General features: G+C 45.6%; 3 protein-coding genes across 4 annotated transcripts in view; 2 read left to right on the top strand and 1 right to left on the bottom strand.

Annotated features, from left to right (window-relative positions):
- Positions 1-45: 45 nt before the first annotated feature.
- glyctk (glycerate kinase) lies at positions 46-4,417 on the bottom strand. 2 transcript variants are annotated; one of them, XM_080545537.1, is made up of 5 exons: positions 4,395-4,417; positions 2,986-3,364; positions 2,115-2,266; positions 1,651-1,826; positions 46-1,312 (listed from the first exon to the last, which is right to left on the bottom strand). In XM_080545537.1, the coding sequence occupies exons 2-5, from the start codon at positions 3,339-3,341 to the stop codon at positions 413-415; spliced, it is 1,584 nt and encodes a 527-aa protein (XP_080401663.1). In that variant the 5' UTR covers positions 3,342-3,364; positions 4,395-4,417; the 3' UTR covers positions 46-412. The 2 variants fall into 2 exon arrangements, with proteins under 2 accessions (XP_080401663.1, XP_080401662.1); XM_080545536.1 differs by lacking the exon at positions 4,395-4,417 and adding an exon at positions 3,659-3,746.
- A 272-nt stretch (positions 4,418-4,689) lies between these two features.
- On the top strand, positions 4,690-9,987 carry wdr82 (WD repeat domain 82). The gene is made up of 9 exons (XM_080545506.1): positions 4,690-5,257; positions 5,726-5,823; positions 6,299-6,365; positions 6,505-6,604; positions 6,725-6,841; positions 7,009-7,164; positions 7,570-7,639; positions 8,019-8,161; positions 9,699-9,987. Exons 1-9 carry the CDS (start codon positions 5,097-5,099, stop codon positions 9,726-9,728), a joined length of 942 nt encoding a protein of 313 aa, XP_080401632.1. The 5' UTR covers positions 4,690-5,096; the 3' UTR covers positions 9,729-9,987.
- A 5,376-nt stretch (positions 9,988-15,363) lies between these two features.
- twf2 (twinfilin actin binding protein 2) overlaps positions 15,364-17,260 on the top strand; it is a gene marked incomplete at both ends in the record, with an annotated part of 8,934 nt that continues 7,037 nt past the window's right edge. The window contains one exon of the mRNA XM_080545551.1: positions 15,364-15,460. Within this exon, the coding sequence (XP_080401677.1) occupies positions 15,364-15,460 (97 nt within the window). The remainder of the gene's footprint in view (positions 15,461-17,260) is intronic.

Genomic DNA, 17,260 nt, shown 5'->3' with positions numbered 1-17,260 from the left:
ATACTAAGTGCTCATTTGACAAAATAATCTTAAACGACCAAACAATGTGAATAAAACATGTTGTTTATTCTCCTACACAGGAGCAATGGTAATACAGATTTCTTTTTCTTCATAAAACTAAATGCTGATGTACAGAAGCACTTGCTGGAATGAGCACAATTGGCGTGGTAAGATTTTAAAAGTTACACCCTGAATGAAACCTTCCCCAAGTCTGTAAGTATTCCAAATACTACAGCAACTTTCTCAATTGTTAGCAGCACAACTCCTCTCCGTCCTCCTCGCTTGAGTCGTCCTCGAAAAGCGTCAGAGGACACCTTCAGTATGACTAGACAACTAGAGGACGGAGGAGGTGATGAGTCATGTTCCTAACAAAAGGCTATTATCATCATCTGTCTTCTACACTTCATATCCCTCAATCCTGTGGCATGACTATAGGGATGGGCGGGATGAGCAGCATGTGAACGTCCATCACGTTAGTGCCTGTTAGCCCTGGTAGAAGCAGCCGCTGCCCGCCAGAGAGACTCGAGAAGAAGCTGAAGGAATCGTTGTCGGCGAGGAAGCCGTCGGTGTCCAGCCCCTGCGCTCTGGCTTCTTCCCCGAGTCCGCCGTCTGTGACGGCCCCCGCCGCGTCGGTCGGCCCGTCTTGACCGTCCGTCCCGCCGCTCAGGAACAAGGGCCCCGCCGGAGGGAGCTCCATGCCCCCCAGCTCCAGTCCCACCAGCAGAGCCAGCTCCTGGTTCCGCCCGCCGCGGCCCTTGCCCGTCAACTGCACGGTGGGCTCTCCCCCGGCCAAGAGGCACGTGGCGCCCCAGCCTTCCCCGCGGCCCTCGCCCAGCACCTGCATGGCTCGGCACAGGTCCCAGCTCTCCACTCCCACCTCGGGCCCCAGCTTCAGGACCTCCGAGGCAATGTCGGGGGAGGGCTCGTCGCGAGAGCAGGCGAAGCGAGCCAGTAGGCCGTAGAGGCGCGAGAGGGAGCGGACGTCGCCGCACACCCCCGGAGACAGCACGACCGGACGGAACCCCAGTTCCCGCGCGCGTCGACCCGCGCACTCCAAAGCGATGCTGTTGGAGCCGATCACGGCGTTGAGAACGTGCCCGTCTACACTGCCCGACTGCGTTCCAGACTCCTCCCAGCGGGGACCCGCTTGTCCGAGGACCTCCATGACGGAGGCGGGGAGAGAGGCAGACAGGCCGTAGCGCTCCAGCACCGACAAAACCTCCTCGGGCCACACCTCGGTCCACACTGTGGGGCCGCTGGCGATCAGGTCCAACGGGTCCCCGATCACGTCGGACAGGACCAGCGCCACCACCTTTTCAGAAATAATGATATAAAATATGTTACAATTTCCGGTTGAAGTTCTCTTCTCTACGTTATTGTAGAGTGGGTTTGCGTGTGTCTAGGATACTGAACATGCACAGCATGTAAGTTTATATAGTATATCGTTTATTATTCTCAGACGAAAACCGGATGCATCAGGGGAGGCTAGTGGAGGTAGAAATCGGAGGACGGGGCTCATTGTAAATGCATGGAATGGAATGAGGAACGGTATCAAAGGTGTGTCATTCCAATCCATGCGTTACAATGAGCCGGTCCTCCGGTTTCTACCTCCACCAGCCTCCCCTGGGAGGCATCCAGCTGTGGCCATACCTGACAAGGGCGGGCACAGTGTGCCAGTCCTCCGCCCTTCAGTACGGAGAGGGCGCGGCGTACAGAGTTCAGCTCCTGGATGGTGGCGCCGGCCCCTGCCAGCCGGCGTGTCACATCCTGTTTCTCTTGTAGAGAGATGGGCGGGACCGGCGCAGGCAAGAGGGCAGAACCTCCCCCTACACAAACATATCGGTGTGAAGATGGTGGAAGTGGATCTTACATTAACAACCGATTGAAAGACTCAGGCCTGAGGCCGAGACTACGGTCAGATTGAGTACTCAGTTTTGTTAAACACAACCGCATGAGGCAGTTAGGTATGATTTACCTAATATAATAATAACATATGCCATTTAGTTGACGCTTTCATCCGATGCGACATTTTTCAGTATATATGGTCCCGGCGGGACTCGAACCCACAACCCAGGCGTTGATAGCGCCATGCTCAGATCGGACCACAGATTTACCAGAGATGAGTACGAGCAGCAAGTCGTCCTCCGTCAGCGAGCTGGCCAGCTCCTTGATGCATTCGGCTGCCTTCTGAGCGTCAGCGTCGGGCAGGTTGTGTTTAGCGCCTTCCATCACCTGGATACGACTGCCGTCCTTCAACAGCATCTGGCTGAGGGGTAATGAAAGCAGCAATTAGGAGAGCAATTTTAATTCCCGCTGGGACCATATACTGTATACTGACAAATGTATGGTCTCACTGTAATATAAGTTGCTTTGTTTAAAAGCATCAGCTAACTGGCATATATTAGTGTTATTGATATTATTTATTAATACAGTAGTCACCCCCTGCACCTACCAACATTCTTGTCAGACACAGCCCCTATACCATATATTGGTTGCTAGTAGCAACATTGTAATAACAGTTAGGGGTGCTTGGTGGCGTAGCACACTAAGCACATACCACGTAAGCTGCTAAGTTCCTGGTTCAATTCCGACCCTTGGCATATCTTGCATGTCATCCCTCCTCTCTCACCTATCCTTCCTGTCAACCTCTACTGTCTCTATCCCAATAAAGCAGAAATGTCCTAAAACATATTTTAAAATATATAATACATAACACTTATACTGTAGTACATTACATATTGCTTTGTAATTATATAGTAATATAGTTGTTCTGTGTGTGTTGTTTTGTGTGTGTGTTACACAAACAAGTAGGGTAAGAGTTCCTTGCAATCACACAAACCGCCCGACTCAATATTTCCGTAATGACTATGTAACAACATGTTTACGACGCCATGACTAGAGTAATTACAGTGTTGTTTCACATGTAACTGGCAACTTAACATGAAGTGTTACCTTCTTCTCTCGTTTCCTCAAGCGGTCACTTACTCTTTCCCGTGCTGGCGCAGTGTCTCCTGGATGCCGTGTGGCACGCTGATCACTCCTTTCACCAGGTGGTCCCCCACGATCCTCTCTGCCTCGGCGGCCATGCCCAGGACAGCTTTGCCGAAGCCCACCAGGTGCAGGTTGTTCCTGAGAGTGAAGCTCCGGCCGTTCACCAGGAGGGCGTCTCCTGTACGCTCCAGGCTGCGCCGCACCACGAGGTCCGGCTGCACGCCTTCGATGGCTGCGGCGAACACCTCCCGCGCACGCTTGTCCAGGGACATCCTGCACAATGTGGTTTTCCTCAGCCGGACGGGGGCGAGGAGAGACAGAGACCGACACAGGGACAGGACGCGAGCCATCAAGCCGTCCTTGCGGGCAGCACCTGTTGTGGACAAGGAAAGGTCAAAGGTCAAAAACCTTGAGGTTTTGCATGAGTTCAGACTCACATTCTTGTTGTTCTGATGATGTAACCGGTTTACACTATCTGTCTGAAATGTAAACGTGCATTAGAAGTATTACACGACATTCCAGACAGATAGAATATAATTCTACAGTTGATGGCCCGCTCTGCCCATTGCCAATGCCCCACACAACAATTCAGATAAAGCCATATTTCTTTCTACAGTTAGCTGACAAGATTGTGAGTAAAAAACCTACAGTAATGAGGTTGGCCTACCTGTGCACAGGGTTAGAGCAGGGAACCTCTGGGAGTCCTCTCTGTGCTCTGTGTGAGAGCTATGTGCTTGGGAGAGCCAGGGATCAGAACTAAGACAGTGTGGCAAAATCTAGACAGAGCTTGACTCAGGTTGAATGTGTACCCTCTGTGTAATGATTGACTCAGCTTGACCATAGGGCAGACAACAGTGCTGTGCCGGGCTGTGTGTTTGTGTGTCCCGTACATTTTTGTACAATCAGCGACAGTTGAGGGTCAACAAAACAGCGGTTTGTGCTGAAGCATAACGACCGAAATATTGGCTGCGTGGGAATGAGTGGGCGACATGAGAGAGTCAGTGTGGCAGGGTGGATGGGAGTTGTAACCCCTGAAACTTTGAAGTATGGCTTTAGTCCTCCTTTCATGTGGACATGGAGGGGATTTTTTTCCAGACATTTTCACGTTATGCATCTGATCTGATTGTAATTATTTTTTTGGTAAATAATTGTTTTAATTATTTAAAAAAAAATATGTATCTGATTGACAAACCAGGTCATTGGTGAATGGCTTTTTTATTTTTATTTTATTTTTTTAGCATCGCCAGGGTTGCTTGTAAACGAGGTTATTGGCGATCGCGACAACCCCAGTGACAACAACACAACACCAAAAAGCAACGACAATGAAAACGCATGGTCAGGATTTACACTGGCTCAAACAGCTGTCAATCACACTGGTTCAAACAGCTGTCAATCACACTCACCTGCATGGCTTCTTCGCTGCTTGTGTACCTGATCGCACCTTTATAGTATTGTTGGTCTTGTTTGGCACTAATGACAGCCTACGGTAAATTGACGCTGAGTAGGTCGTAACTCGGAATGAACGACTTCTTTAAAAAGTAGTGATCAAAAGTTATTCGATAAATCTATAGGATATCGATCATCGAGTGTCGCTTTGTAGTTTTGTTGTTTACATTGGAGAGCACTGACGCTGAGTCATCGCGAGATGTGAGATGTCACCGTGAGAATTATCGGTACCGGAATGCGCGTGGTGGTCGACGTTCGACGTATGGAAGGCGGTGCTTCTTCACGACTCGGATAACGACAATGTACGCCAGGCGGGCTTTCGAATCTTTACCATTTTTGAAACGCCCTTGTTATATATATACTTTTTTAAGCATACCCTATAACCGTTAATTATTTTTAAATAAGCCGTTAAAAAAAAAAAACGATTCTCGCGTATTAAGATTCGACTTAGAAAACCGAGGGTCTCGCGACACTCAACGGAAAACCCAGAGAGGCCTTGTTATATTCTATATATTTTTTTTAAGCATACCCTATAACCGTTTTATTTTATTTTAAATAAGCCGTTAAAAAAAAAAACGATTCTCTAAAAAGATTCAACTAAGAAACCGAGGGTCTCGCGACTCTCAACGGAACCCCAGAGAGGCCCGACCACCAGCACCATGAAGCTGACGGACAATGTGCTGCGGAGCTTCAGGGTGGCCAAGGTGTTCCGCGAGAACCAGGACAAGATCAACTGTTTCGACTTCAGCTCCAACGGGGAGACGGTCATCTCCTCCAGCGACGACGACTCCCTGGTCCTCTACGACTGCCAGGAGGGAAAGTGAGGCTGAAATTCAACTTGTTTCACTCGAAGAATGTGTTTTTCTATGAGCTAAGCGCAGGCCGACCCTTGCCTGTTTGAGGCCTACTGCAGTTAAAGCCTCGGTCTTGAGTTCAGACCCGAACGGTCGATCGTGAGGATGCCTTTGCTTGTGGTCGAGAGCGACTGTTACGTTTATTTCACATATACAGCGTGTGTTTGCCAGTAGATAGACGTTATTAAGTTAATTTGTAGGATTTTATGAATGTAACATTCTAGTTATTGGTCTTTTTTGCAGATACACACAAAAATAAAACGATCAACGCTTACTCAAGAGAACATGGTCCTCGTGGACTTGTCGTGATGCATTATTGTTCAGTTGATGTTATTAATACCCAGTACACTGTAATCACATGATAACAAACGGTGTTGGTGGCTCATACTAGTGTCTATCAAGATTCATAACGTGTAGTCTTTCTGCTGTTCCAGACCCAAGCGGACCCTTTACAGTAAAAAGTATGGAGTGGATCTGATCAGATATACACATGCAGCCAACACGGTGGTCTACAGCTCCAACAAAATCGATGGTAATGACATCACATTTGTATATATTTTAAAAAGCAATGCATTTATAACTGATACTACAACCAACTTGCCCATGTCATTCTTGCAAGACACCCCCAGTCACACGAGTTTGTCATGTTGTGCTGAATTTAATAGAAATTGGTTATTATTGTATTCGAAGGTGTGACCCACCACGTATTTGTATGTATTTGAAGCCTGACCACCACGTTGACCTCCGCCTGGGACAGTCCGCCATGCTCACCCTGGTCTGAGGTAGTTGTTTGTACAGTTTGAGGGTCTGTGATTCTGCCCGATACAGGAGCTAACTGTACAATCCACTGCCTTGCCTAGGGTCAAGCCCACTCGTCTGAAACCTGCGCATCATCCTCCAGAGCTCTGCGTGCCCCGCTGCCAGTATACGGCTTGTGTTTGATGTGTGATGGATGCATTTTACATTCTTCTGCCCCTTAACACCCTTTCAACTGTGGGTTATCGCAGACACGATACGGTACCTGTCCCTCCACGACAACAAGTACATCCGATACTTCCCCGGACACAACAAGAGGTGAGGAGGAGGGGAGGAGAGAGGCTGAAGAGAGACCCCTTACCCACAGTAAGGGTCTGGTGTGGCAGTTTGAATATGTTGAGTGTTGGTTATTTGTTTCAGGGTGAGATGTTTTATCCCTTTCACGTTGTTGTTTCAGAGTGACGGCTCTCTCCATGTCTCCTGTGGACGACACATTTATCTCAGGCTCGTTAGACAAAACCATCCGGCTGTGGGATCTGCGGTCGCCAAACTGTCAGGTCTGTTCATTCTCTTCTCTAGTGTTGCGATGTCCACGTGTCATTAATTCTCTTTGGTTAATTCAATTTGGCACACCAATTGCCTATATGAGACTGACTCTCTCTCTCTCTCTCTCTAAGGGTCTGATGCACCTACAAGGGAAGCCCGTGTGCTCCTTTGATCCCGAGGGTCTCATCTTTGCTGCTGGCGTAAACTCAGAGATGGTCAAATTGTACGACTTGCGGTCGTTTGACAAAGTAAGTCACTAACACGTTGTGTGTCTGTGTGCGGGTGTGTGTGTCAGAACTGAACTCTGCTGGTGGCGTTTGTGCGGGTGATGGTCCGTATTGAGAGCTGTGGTACAGAGTCATAGAGAACTGTGACTTTCAGGCAACAAAGTCATGTCTGGTTGCTTGTTCCATAGGGCCCTTTCGCTACTTTCAAGCTTCCATACGACCGGACCTGCGAGTGGACGGGACTCAAGTTCAGCAACGACGGGAAACTCGTCCTTATCTCCACCAATGGGGGTGCTCTACGCCTCCTCGACGCCTTCAAGGGCGCCGTGATGCATTCCTTTGGGGTGAGGCGTCAGTCACATTCATCCAGATGCTTGAAACGATGACAGACACTGTTTGATGCACTTGATGCACAGTGGAAAGACACACAGACACAAAGCAGCACATACTTTTTCGTAAATGGTGTTGTTTTGACCCCTAGTTGCACCGCTTTTCCCCCAATCCTTCTTGCTGCTCAGTGTGTACATTTCAATGTATGTTTTACACTGTGGTGGTGCTTGTGTTTAATGTTCTAAGTGTTTTCTTTTAAACTTTGCGTGCTGCTATTTTGGCCAGGTCTCTTGTAAAAGAGATTGTTCATTCCAATAAGACTAACCTGGTCAAATAAGGGTTAAACAAAAGGTGTGGTACAGGAGAGAAGTGTAGGAACACGTTAACTGACGTCTCGTGTGTGTGTGTGTGTTCTGCAGGGCTACAACAACAGTAAAGGTGTGACGTTAGAAGCCTCATTCACCCCTGATTCTCAGTTCATCATGATCGGTAAGTCCAGAGGTTGGGATGGCGCAGACTCTTAATCCCCCTCTTTCTTCTGGTCATAATTGCATCTGAAGCTGATTAACACACAGGGTTCCTACGCAGGTCTCAATATGGACCATTTCCAGACCGGGAAAAGTATGCTAAACACAATCTGGAAACATATCTGTGATTTCAGACCTGTTATATTCATGCCAGAAGAGTTCCTACACACTCTACACACAAAATGTTTGACAGATGTGCCCGAAACATAAACCCACAAATCAACTGAGTAGCCGGTCTGGGAATTTGAACTGGGAAACGCGTAGGAACACTGATTACAATGTTATACTTCAGAACATGTTGGTTACGTGTGTGTGTGTATATATATATCTCTATCTCTCAGGCTCTGAGGATGGGAAGATCCATGTGTGGAATGCAGAGAGCGGGATGAAGGTAGCAGTCCTGGACGGTAAACACACAGGCCCCGTCACCTGTCTACAGTTCAACCCCAAGTTCATGACCTTCGCCAGTGCATGTTCGAACATGGTGAGACACTTGTTGTTGTTTTTTTATATGTTTTCGGGGGCATTTCTTCTTTATTGGGATAGAGACATTAGAGATTGACAGGGAGGATGGGAGAGAGGAGGGAGGACATGCAGGATATGTCGATGGTCAGAATCGAACCACGGATCTTGAGGTGATGTATGAGCATTACGCTTAAAACGCAAATGCAGCGTTACCTCAGCGGCGTGTGCGCGTAGCGGAACTTCTGCATAAGGCAAAGGACCGTCTCCCCCATACCATTCCCACTGCATTAATAATATATATTATGATTACCTGAACACTACCTGCTTGAACTCTGTACTGCTCTACGATAGATGCGCCTTTCATGCGTATGGCTGCTCTAACCCGTTAGGTTAGACGCTGGATGTGTGTGTTTTGGCCGTTAGTGTGCTACGCCACTGAAGTGCCCCGTGAGATACTTGTTAACACACACACATGCATATTCTGCATGAGCAGTGTGGTGAAACACAAATCCTTTGGTGGGCTGCAGGTGGGCTGCAGGTGGGCTGCAGGTGGGCTGCAGGGCTGAGAAAAGTCAGGATCAAATGAACGGAGCACGCACACTTCAGAATCAGAATGGACCTATCGCTAAGCCACGCCCCCTTTGAAAACTCGGACAAACAAACAACGCTTCACCGACAGTGACTGGCTGACCAACCGTGACGGAATGACATTCAATGACTTACAATGGCGGGAGTTGGCAGATTTCTGATTTCTGATTTACCACATCAAGTAATAGACATGTTTTAGACATGACAAGAATGTTTTGTCTAGAAGCTTTTCACCATCAGATATTAGCGATGCGTTGTTTGTCCTAGTTTTCTGCCTGTAGTGACTTTTGCTGTGATATGATAGGACAATTTCTATTTTGGGGTGTCGCTTAGCGATAGGTCCATTGCTTTTATTACATCAATGTACACGTAAAAGTCTTGGGTTCAGGTTCAATCAACATTGGCATTGCAGCAGATTACAAAATCAATAATAAAATAAGCAGGATATAAAAACAACAAATCAACAATAGCAGCGATACCGGCAATAGCAGCAGAATGCAAATCAAAACATATCATATCAGCATTACAGGAAGTTCAAGTAGTAGTCAGGTTGTGCAAAAAATGCTGTGCAGATTGCAGTGAGATGTAATACACTATCGTACGGCAGTGTATTATATCGTAAGTTCAGGTAGTCATAATATATATTATTAATGCAGTGGGGATGGTATGGGGGAGACGGTCCTTTGTCTTATCCCAGTGCATTTCCCAAGGAGCCTGATTGCTTGAGGGAAATAGCTGTTCGACATCCTCTGGGTTTTAGCCACGAGGGAATGGTACCGTTTCCCCGAGGACAGTAGTTGGCAGTTTCCGATTTGGATGGCTGGGGTCTTTGATATTCCTGAGGGCCTTAAATGCTCCACTGCCTTTTGTTTAATGAAACAGCATTTGTTTAATGGTGTTTGTTTAATAAAGGGACGTGGTGGAGCATTTGATACACGAGTGTTTACCAATGGCGTTTGTTCCTCTAGGCTTTCTGGCTTCCAACCATCGATGATTGATGAGAGCTGAGCTCTGAGTGTGTCGCCGTTGGAAGAGTGAAGTTCCGCTTGTCACCAAGAGGGGTCCTCACAGCACATCCAGCTCCTCATGACCCTAATCTCATGTGGAGTTTGTGGATCTCATGTTGATTGTAAATAAGTAGAATGCAGAAATAAATTGTCAGATTTTTGTGTTCTTTTTTATACCATTGTGTTAAGTATTTTTTCTTTTTGTAAAGAACTTTTTCTATTTGTTTCTGGTTTTCAAACATGATTAAAGGCTACCTACCTATACCCCTGTTACATACCTCTTTAGCAACAACACTGTAACAGTAGATTATTATATATATCTTTTTGTATTATTATATTATATATATAGGGCTTTTCTGCTTCATTTGGGGGTAGAGACTGACAGGAAGGATTGGTGAAAGTCGAAATGACATGTAGGATGTGGTTGATGGCCTGAATCGAACCAGGGGCCGTGGGATGATATGGTATGTGCCTCTGTGCTATGCCACTTACAGACCAGCGGTAGCTTAATGACGTGGTCCAGAACAGCTGTAGATATATGGTGCATTCAGAAGCTGTTGGAAACTGAGATGTGAGTTCCTGAGTGGGAAATAACCACTACAACGACCGCCCCCACCCCGAGTCGGTTCCCAGTTGTAAACTCAGACCAGTATATGTCCAGCTCAGGGAGAAATTAAGAGACCGCTGCAAAATGGTCCGTTTTACTATTTATAGGTATGTGTTGAGTGAAATTTAAAATGTTGTTACATTTCAAATTCCGGATAAAAATATTGTCATTTAAAAGCATTTATTTGCAGAAAATGACAACTGGTCAAAATAACAAAAAAAGATACAACCTCCAATAATGCAAGAAAAAAATCAACAATATCTGGTGGAATAACCCTGATTTTCAATCAGCTTTCATGCGTCCTGGCATGCTCTCCACCAGTCTCTCACATTGCTGTTGGGTGACTTTATGACACTCCGGACACAAATATTCAAGCAGCTCGGCTTTGTTTGATGGCTTGTGACCATCCATCTTCCTCTTGATCACATTCCAGAGGTGTTCAATGGGACTCAGGTGTGGAGATTGGGGCTGGCCATGACTGGGTCTTGATCTGGTGGTCCTCCATCCACACCTTGAATGACCTGGCTGCGTGGCATGGAGCATTGTCCTGCTGGAAAAATAATCCTCACAGTTGGGGAACATTGTCAGAGCAGAAGGAAGCAAGTTTTCATCCAGGACAACCTTGTACGTGCCTTGATTCATGTGTCCTTCACTAAGACAAATCAGCCCGATTCCAGCCTTGCTGAAGCACCCCCAGATTATCACCGATCCTCCACCAAATTTCTCAGTGGGTGCGAGGCTTGTAGGCCTCTCCAGGTCTCCATCTAACCATTAGACTACTAGGTGAAAATTGGACTCATCAGAGAAGATGACCGTACTCCCGTCCTCTACGGTCCAATCCTTTTGCAAACCTCAGCCTGGCTCTTCTTTGTTCCTCATTCTAGCTTTGCACGACTTCAGCCCCAAGGAGCCTGTTTCGAACCGTCCTCGCTATGCACCCCAGGTGCTGTTTGCTATTCTTTTTGTAGGTCACTTGATGTCAATCTACGGTTGTTGAGTGACATTCAAATGAGTTGGTGGTCATCCCGGTCAGGGGACAGACCTTTTTGCCCTCTGTATGTCTGTAGCTTTGATGTCCCCAACGCAGGGCTCGACAGTGCGACTGTTTTGGTCGCATTTGCGAGTGAATATATTTCTGTGCGACTTGGAAATACATTCAATAGCACCAGTGCGACTAAAAGACTGCTGAACTACTGTCATGCGCAGTCAAACGTATGTGTATAAGCGATGAGGGAATGAAAACAGTGAACAGAAACGCGTGTCGCAGAAATGCTTCACGCAAGTCCTATATGCGCTTAAAATGCGCATTATGGGTATATGGGATACAGCTCTCATAGTTCGTAGCGCTGTGTTTTGTTAGCCGCTAGCTGCTAGCTGCTAGCAGCGTTTGCTTCCGGTTTCATTACAAAGAGGTTAACCCTATATGTGCCTGACGTCTAACAACATTTAAATGACTCTAACTTCATATTTTTTCGGATTTCAATGTATGACACATCATTTGAAAGCTTATGATCCGTAGTGCCAATCCACAACACGTCACATTTGAAAGTGTTTATGTAATTTCTTTACATTTGAAAGTGTTTTTTGTTTATATATATTTATATTATACAATATACCAGTCATATTCTGGAATGTGTCTAAATGTTAAAGTTCCATAAGTATAAGCAAAATAAAGTAACAGTTAGTACTTTATAGTAGTAGCATAAAAATAAAAAAAAACACGAACCGTAAACCGTGACCTAAAAACCGAGGTTCATACCGAACCGTGGGCCAACTGAAATTAATATTCTTACTTCCCCTTTACATTGTGTGAGTCTCCATTTTTATTACGGCCAAGAGCCGGTTATGGTAATTTTGATATGTTATGATTATGATAATTTGTTGTCGTTGACGAAAATTGCGCAATTTTCATTGTGCTACTGAAATTCTTGGTGTGCTACTAAATGTTTCAACATGGTAGCACAGTGCTACCTGGGGAAAAGGTAAGCGTCAAGCCCTGCCCCAACGTCTGCTACTTGACCTCACTAAGTAGAAAGGTGTGCCTGTGTTGGAATTCAACAGACACTGGAATAGCTGCCATACAGATGCTGATTTAAGAAATATTTGGAGTGGTCTCTTCATGTTTTCCAGAGCTGTATATGCCATTTAGCTGGTGATTTTCACCCAAAGTGAATTATATTGCATGTACACATTTTTCAGTATATGGACCCAGCAGGAATTGAACCCACAACCTAAGTGTTGTTAGTGCCATGCGGTACCAACTGAGCTACAGAGGACCACATACCAGTATGATGATACCTGAGTTTGTATGGAGTTATATCGATGTCATAAATACGTAAACTTGTACATTGACAGTTGTCGGTGCAAAACAGATTTGCAGACTTGCATCTTCAGAGTTGTAGTTGCAAAAAAGATTTGCAGACTTGCATCTTCAGAGTTGTAGTTGCAAAAAAAGTTTTGCAGACCTGTAGTTATTTTTGCAAGGTTGTACAAAGATACAGCAATGCATATTTATGACTACGAATCCCAAGTACAAGCTTACAACTTTTTGACACTATCTCACGTCTTGGCTCAAAAAGAGTTGCAGACTTGCAAAGGTGGGAGGGCGTTCAGCTGGGCTACATCTCCACAGCCAATCAGATGCTGTCTATTATTGCACAACTATCATTGGCTGGCTTGTTCTATCAATCAGGCTATGCTCCTGTGGAATGTGACAGGAAAAAAGTATTGAACACACCAACTGAAATTAATGTAATACTTAGTGGAGAAGCCTTTGTTTGTAATGACAGCTTCAAAGCGCCATTCCTTTCAATACTTTTTTCCTGTTTCATTCCACTTTATTACACATCACTTTATTTACATATGGACTTTAATGTTTAGATTTTTTGTCTGGATTGTTAGAGTTAATACCAGTTAATACCAAAGTCTGGTGCAAATTTCTCTTGAATAGACTCATTGGAAAATTGGACAAAATATTGATGTGTTGATACTGTGTGATACTTATTTCCCCCATTGAATAATAATAATAATATTGAATAATCTCACTAAAGCAGACTGATGTTCCACCCACTACTTGATTTACCCAGAAAGCTATGTAGGTCTATGCTTCACTAATTTAGATATTAACTAGTCTTATATTATATTTAGTTCTCACAGTACACTAGTACAGTAGTTCATATGACAAAAACTGTTTTGTGGGAAAATATAGCAGTGACTGTAGCTTACTACACCTCTACATGGCAAAACTATAACTCCTGAAAACACTACTAAGTTAACTTAATGTAGTTTAACTACGACCAAGCTACAGCAAAATGTAGTTAAACTAATAATTGAGCTATATGAAGGGGAACTACTCCCCAACCCTACGGAATCCATTCCTCATACATTGACAACCCCTGGAAGTGAGGCCAGAAGGGAGGTACAACATATTCACCCATCGTTATGGTGGTGAGCAGTGGCGGACTCAGGCTGTTTGAAGGGCAGGGGCGAAAAGAAAAAAAGGGCACCTACTGCACAACATGGGACCCCATCAGTGCACATGGTCAAGTTTAGACCATTGGAAGGGCAGCCAATAGGGCACATCCTCTAATTTCGCCACTCAAAAGGGCACTTTAGTGGGACGTTTTTCAACTGTGGGGGCACATGGTCAAGTTTAGACCATTGGAGGTTTACCAATAGGGCACGTCCTCTAATTTTTGCCACTCAAAAGGGTATCACTACAAAGATACTGCTGTCACTGCATGGGACACACTCATGATTTTTAAAAGGCAGCTTCAATACAATAAATTCTCTGCATAAAAAATAAGGTTTATCGGTTCCGTATGATGGCAAATGCATGTGGCAAATCAAATTAAGACAATACATTTTTCTAAGGCAGTGCCATTGTTTTTCATGCAACCAAATAATCTTGGATCTCCATCTTGGGCATTTTCGCCACTCAAAAGGGCACTTAAGAGAGACGTTTTTCAACCGTGGGGGCACCAGGAGGGGCGGTCGCCCCCCCTGCCCCCCCCCTGAGTCCGCCAGTGGTGGTGAGAAAACCCCAAGATTAACACTACAGTCCTCTTGGCAAGGAGCAAGAATCTGTCTCTTAGCGAGGTCCACTGTCTGATGACACAGATGGGAAAATGTGTGAACACAGAGCTGTGAAAGTTATGAGAGTCAATGATAAGGACATGTTATGATAAGGACATCCATCAGTGCGGTTGCAGCCACATACAATCTCACTACTTTGTCAAGCGTAAAACAAACAACTATTGCATCATTTTAAATACAGTACTTACAGACCCTTCTAAAAGCAACCTTAACTAAGATTTATTTGAAGGTTTTCTAGTTAGTTCGTTTTCTTAAGAAAATTTAAAATGAGCCCGTCCTCCGATTTCTACCTCCACCAGCCTCACGTTAAAAGAGGACAACTTTGTGCCACTTAAAAAGCACACGAAAGCAAAATAAAACACATTGATGTTGAACATCTCAGTAACCAACCCAACTGAGCTGCGACCGGGTTAGGGGACTCAGGTGAGTTTGGGTGTTTTTTTTCTCCAGATCACTAGTTCTTCTTTCAAGCAGGTTGTGGTGGTGGTAGGAGGGTAGGAGGGTATGACAGTAGGGGGGAGGCAGATGTCTGTGGCTGGACAGCCCAGTGGCAGCTAAATTTGGGAGAGGGGGGATCAGGTTCCCTCTCTGGGCACACATGATCCTGTCCTAAGTTACTCGAGCTGTGTCCCTCTCGTCACACTCACTCAGCGATTCGCTCACACACACACTCACTGATCAGTGCTCACACATACGCTTGGCTCTAGACGTGCTTTTACTGCCACAGGTTGTCTCATTGTTGCCTCTCCTTGACCGGGCTGAATCTCCACATCTGAATCTCCACGTCTGCTCTGGGTCTTCTGCCTGAATCTCTGCACCTGTTCTGGGACTTCACTTGGCTCTTCCTCCCCCCCTCCCTCTCTCTGTCTCTGGAACCCCAGTAGAGCACACGGCGGGTGGGACAGACTTCTTGCTGAACCCACCATGTTTCTGGTTCTCGTGGTGACGCCGGAACTGAGGGAGTTCTTTGTCAGGGCAAGGGGTGGAGCTGTCCGCCTCATTCAGGTGCGGATCCATGACGGTGAGTGACCCAGGGGGCAGAGGCTGAGCTGGAGGGGCAGGATGTAGGCCCCCAGGGCAGAGGCTGAGCTGTAGGGGCAGGATGTAGGCCCAGGGCAGAGGCTGAGCTGTAGGGGCAGGATGTAGGCCCAAGAGGGGGGTCTGGGGTGGTCAGGGTTGATATATGTAATAATTGATATTGATATTCTATTGGCGTTCCATCTACTAACTAAGAGATGAAATTGATCGATTGATACAATATAAATGTATAGTATAGTATTGTAGTATACAATAAAAAATGTGACATGGTCTGGTGAAAAAGTCCCCAGGTAGGGCAAGGTCATCTTTCAGTTTTTTTTATGAAACTGCAGAGCTTTCAAATGATGTGTCATACATTGAAATCTGAAAGTAGGTGAAGAAGATATGCTTATTTGAATGTTGGTACCCCACAAATCAAATACCGGAGAAAAACGCTCTTTTGCGGTAGCGTTTGCTACCATCGCGTTGGTAGCTAGGTAGGAAGATCTAACGGCATGTTTAGCACATCACAACATGTTCATAAAACGTCAACATGCTAAAAACACATAACTACACATAATTAGATGATCATACAGTCCTTGCTTTTGAGCACGTCCTAAAACGTACATTTGTTTACAAGCCATGTATCACTTACCCAATAGCCTACGGTAGACTCTACAGTGATCCTGAAACTGTTGTTTGTTATATCATGTGGGCTCTTCAACACTTCAAGTTTCGTAATATGAAAAAAAAACAACTGAAAACACATTTTCTTTTTAAAACAAAAGAAGCTTTTTGGTCACTTGAGAATTGCCGACATCCAGACCTTTTCACCAGACCGTGAACCATATTTTTGGCGAGACGCGAGGGGGTGATCGTGTGGTTGTTGTTGTTGTTCGTTTGATTGTTGTTCAGCTGTTCAGCCATTTGATTGTGTGTATGATGCTGGCGCTCATATTGATGGGCTCCTTTAAGATTGATGATCAAAAACATAACATTTCACAATGTGTTGATTAACTGTCCTGAAGCCACGTGAGGTTAGTCAGATGGTCATCATTTGACTGTGATGCGGGCCGAGGTTTACTCAACTTTTGTGGTCATGGGCAAGCTGTCAAGTTGATCCGTTGCCTATATCAGGTTACATGAACCAATCATTGAGCATAGTTAGTGCAAAGTACTTGATTGTGTCATATGCCTGCCATGACAGAGCATGACTGCGCAGTTGCCTGAAAAGGGAAGCCAGGGGCTCATATGCTCAGACCTGCCATACATACACTGTGACGTACATTCACGAGCTGATGTTTCCAATAATGTCATATTTGAAAGACAGTTATTTATTTGGGGGGAAAGACCCACAAGGGTAGGGGCTGTTTATCAGCTGAGTGAAAACAGTAAAACGTTCAGGCCATGTGCCAGACTACGCATCTGACTGACATATAAAATGATGCATGACGCAAGAGGATGGCGGCCTCTGTAGCATAGATTTATAGGTCGATATAGATATAGATAGACATGAAGACGTGCATCCGAGATGTTTACATCCTGGGGGGGGGGGGGGCGTCTTGTCTGGTCTGACTGACGCCTTGTGACCGGGCAGTTTGTCTTCCGGTGATACAAGACTATCTGACACATTCAGTCTGGACATTTTTTTGGCTGTCTGGCTTGTTCGAGGGGCCTGTCTGTCTCTAGGGTTAGACATCTGGGCCTGTCTCCGGGCGGCTTATGGGTCAACAGTCAGGGTATAGTGACAGTCTGTCTGGGCAGATTTGAATCTGGATTGAGGTCCCCCTTCTTGGCTTTTTGG

The sequence above is a fragment of the Nansenia antarctica genome, assembly GCF_963989245.1.
Source record: "Nansenia antarctica genome assembly, chromosome: 15".
Taxonomy (NCBI): Eukaryota; Metazoa; Chordata; class Actinopteri; order Argentiniformes; family Microstomatidae; genus Nansenia; species Nansenia antarctica.
This window is presented reverse-complemented; position numbering and strand designations above follow the sequence as displayed.